At 36.7% G+C, this 3,879-nt stretch overlaps 1 protein-coding gene across 1 annotated transcript; it reads left to right on the top strand.

Annotated features, from left to right (window-relative positions):
- Positions 1 to 414: 414 nt before the first annotated feature.
- LOC132623534 (mitogen-activated protein kinase kinase kinase 20-like) lies at positions 415 to 1,935 on the top strand. Its single transcript, XM_060338314.1, has one exon. The coding sequence runs from the start codon at positions 669 to 671 to the stop codon at positions 1,740 to 1,742; it is 1,074 nt and encodes a 357-aa protein (XP_060194297.1). The 5' UTR covers positions 415 to 668; the 3' UTR covers positions 1,743 to 1,935.
- Positions 1,936 to 3,879: the final 1,944 nt, after the last annotated feature.

Raw genomic sequence — 3,879 nt, 5'->3', positions numbered from 1 at the left:
GTTTCTCCATTTTTCACCTTTGATTTTTATTGGATTACTATCAGGGCTGATCCACATGGTCACCATAACCCAAATTATTTCCTTGAATATCAACACACAACTTGGATAAACACACTTAAACTTCGATAAGATTTCAGCCCAAAATATCATGATTTTAATTTAACACGTCGACTTAAGATTTCAGCCTAAAATATCATGATTTTAATTTAACTCCTTAATATTGACTTGTCGACATAGACCAAGATACATTGGACCGGGATTCTAAAATTGATGTAAACAGTTTAGATGACTAACGAAGAAAGATCTTTCCCCTATCACGTGTTCTTTTTATTATTTTATTGTTGCCACTCCTCCAACTTGTACTATTAATGATAAAACCCATAGGCGCATATATTCATTTAATAGACTTGTGTGAACATTAATACATCGAAACTACAATTTGAAACAAAAAGGAAAAGTAAAGGAATTCCCACGCTATATATAGAAGTGCCGTGTGAAACAGAGTTCGATGTAAATTGCTCCTTCATCTGATATCTTCTTTCCTTCTATAACAGAAAGCCTAAACTACCAAAATTTCAGCTCAAGAAACTTCCATTTGAAAAAGCCTAAACTACCAAAATTTCAGCTCAAGAAACATCCATTTCAAAGCAAAAAAAAAAAACATAGCCATGGATTGGGTTAGAGGTGAAGCAATAGGCCATGGAAGCTTTGGCAGAGTCAGTTTAGCAGTACCCAGAAACCAGAGCACTCAAGTTATGGTGGTCAAATCATCTTCAGCTTCTCGCTCAGATACTCTTATGAACGAGAAGTTAATTTTGGATGAGATTAAAGGTTGTCCACAAATCATCAACTGCCTTAGTGACAGCTATACCTACGAAAACGGCGAAAAGTTATACAATGTCTTACTGGAGTATGCCTCTGGTGGTGCTCTATCGGAAAAACTCAAGAATTCCGGTGATCGTAAGTTGCCTGAGTTTGAAATCAGGAAATACACCAAGGCCTTATTAAAAGGGCTACACTATATCCACAAGTGTGGCTATGTCCACTGTGATATTAAACCGCAGAATATTCTTCTGGGCGAAGATGGTCAAGTTAAAATCGCTGATTTTGGATTGGCAAAGAGAGCCGAATCACATGATAATTTGCGATGTGAATTGAGGGGTACCCCACTTTACATGTCGCCGGAAATGGTTACCGCCGGCGAACAGGACACTCCCGCCGATATCTGGGCACTTGGGTGTGTACTTGCTGAGATGGCAGCTGGTGTACCAGTGTGGAAATACACAGACTTGACCCAATTATTGATGAAAATTGGAGTTGGTGATGAATTACCTGAATTTCCAGCGAAGTTATCGGAAGAAGGAAAAGATTTTCTAGAAAAATGCTTCGTAAAGGACCCGAGAAAAAGATGGACGGCTGAGATGCTTCTAAAACATTCATTTGTTGCTAATCAAGATGACACTGTTACATTGAATGACGAAAGATGCATGAGTGGAACCCCCACAACATCACCTAGGTGCCCATTTGATTTCCCAGATTGGGTATCTGATGACTCTGCTGAATCAACAGTTACATGTCCAATTACATCTTTGCCCTCGCCGGCAATTCAAGAATTGATGAATTATAACGGCGGGTCATGGTCCACAGAGCCGGCTGAGAGGCTGCGAGAATTATTAGTGGGTGAAACCAGACCTGAATTATCTGACTGGTCTGCTGCTGATGGTTGGGTCAGTGTTAGATGATGTCAAAGCTTGTAAAATTTTAGGTATAGAGAAGCCTGAGATTAATTCAGATTCTCCAGAGTTCTGCAGAATTTTTTGCTAGCAGCTCTTTTTTTCTTTTTTTAATTTCTTTCACAACAGTGATAGTCTAGGCCAAATTTTTCAATTTTTTTGTACAGTTCATCGTATATAAAACAGAACTCAATTATATTTATGATATGACATTCTACATGAAACAAGTTTGATTGGGGCTCACTGAAGTTTACAGTATTATTTTGTTTCTTTATTAATTATTACTTCCAAATGAATGGCAGTGTCATAATTCCGAAAGATATTTTAAAAATAAAGAAACAAGATATTTTATTACAATTTAAAAAAAAAAAAAAAACTTTTGATTGATGGAGTAATTATTTTTGTGTAGTTGTTAATTATAAAAACTTTATGTTTAGAAATAAGAAAATGACCTTGTTCTTGGAGCTCGTCATTTTGTTTTGAAACAGGGGAGTTGTATTAAAGTACTCTATTCAAATTTCTAACTGAGAAAGTCAAGGAAGGTCCGCGTTTTGTAATTTGAAGGTTAACAAAAGTGACTAGAAAAATAAAAGGAACGACTGGATGGTTTGAATTGAGAAATTTAAGATGTAGTATTTGATTGGCCCTTATAGTGAACTCCGGAACAGGTTCAAGCTCCTTAAACAGAGTTAGCAAACCGGGGCCAAGCTAGGGCAAGGAGTTCATTCAGACCCTTTCATCAAAAAATAGATTCTATATATAGAGTACATGTTAAATTCCTTGATTTCTTAGTATATGTATTTCTTATAATTTTTTATATTTTGAATTCGTTAATGAAAAAAATCTTGATTTAGCGGACCCCTTAATCCCAGTACTGTGCCCATCTTGGTCCTTTTTCTTTTTTTTTTTTATAAATTAAGAATCATAAAGCTGAATATCTTGAAAGTTGACGGGCCATATCTTCACATGATTTGTTACAATAGTCAATAGGATCTAATTTATATATTACTTGAAAAGAGGAGAAGAACTGAAACAGGAAAGGAAAAACTCGAATTTCTGCGGGCTCTTAGGCCAAAAAAATGGGAAGATATTCAATTAGTTGTTCTTGAAAACGTCATTTTCTTAAGTTGATATATGAGAATCCTCAAATGCAAATTGCAAAGGGAAAGGTCCCGAGGCTATATGCAAGTTGGCAAATCCCATGCCTTTTAGCCGCAAACTTGCGCGTTACATTAATAAAGAAAGCCAATAGTAGGAGTATAGTATAGCATAGGATCAATTACTTAATTATATGTTGCCTTCATGCAATATTTGGGGAAGAACATGCCAACATGTGGTTGCTACAATGCACTGCACATATCCCATGATGTGATCTTTAATAGGAGCTACTGTCTCACTTGCATGAGCACTGATCCTGGCCTTTGTGCTATGGACCCTCCACCCTCTGCCCCACCTATCATTTTCACCTCTTTGTTTTGTGCATAAACAATTCGTTTGTATGATGCAAACTGGGCCAGAAAAATATTAAACGTTCAAGTCGCAATCTTTGGTACCGAAACAATGTTAATTTGTAGCTCGGAAGCATTGAGTTCACAAAGACATGAACTCGAACAACAATAGTCTTTAAAATTTGCGTTATTTGATTTAATAGAGGCTTTTTTTTTAATCGAAATGTTTAAATGGGCAAATATAAACTCTTGACCAAAAAGGCATTATCTATTTATTTTGAATCTAATCCTATGTATGCCAATACATTTAAAATGGAATAGAGGTGGTACTAATATTTTCAACTTTATAGGCACCATATGTAATTGGGTTCGTCATATGATTGTGATTGAGAAATATTGGGCTGGAGGTGGTACTAAACTTGTCAACTTTACCCCGCGCAATCAAATTTCTTGGACCAGACGGAATGGACCTTACGAGTGTTTGAAGTAAACGAAGGGCAATGGCATTATGAGGGGTAAACCAAGAGGCAAGTAAAACTGGTTTTATACGCAACAGACTAAGCGGTTTTTCTCGTTTATTGGTAAGGCATAAAAAGGAAAAGTGAGGCCTTTCCTACAAGTATTCTGTGCCCATTTGCAACCGCAATAACTGTCAAGGCAAGCTTTGCGCAAAATCAGGTATTGCTGCCGGTTCGCCG

This window comes from Lycium barbarum, chromosome 12 (assembly GCF_019175385.1).
Source record: "Lycium barbarum isolate Lr01 chromosome 12, ASM1917538v2, whole genome shotgun sequence".
NCBI classification, from domain to species: Eukaryota; Viridiplantae; Streptophyta; class Magnoliopsida; order Solanales; family Solanaceae; genus Lycium; species Lycium barbarum.
This window is presented reverse-complemented; position numbering and strand designations above follow the sequence as displayed.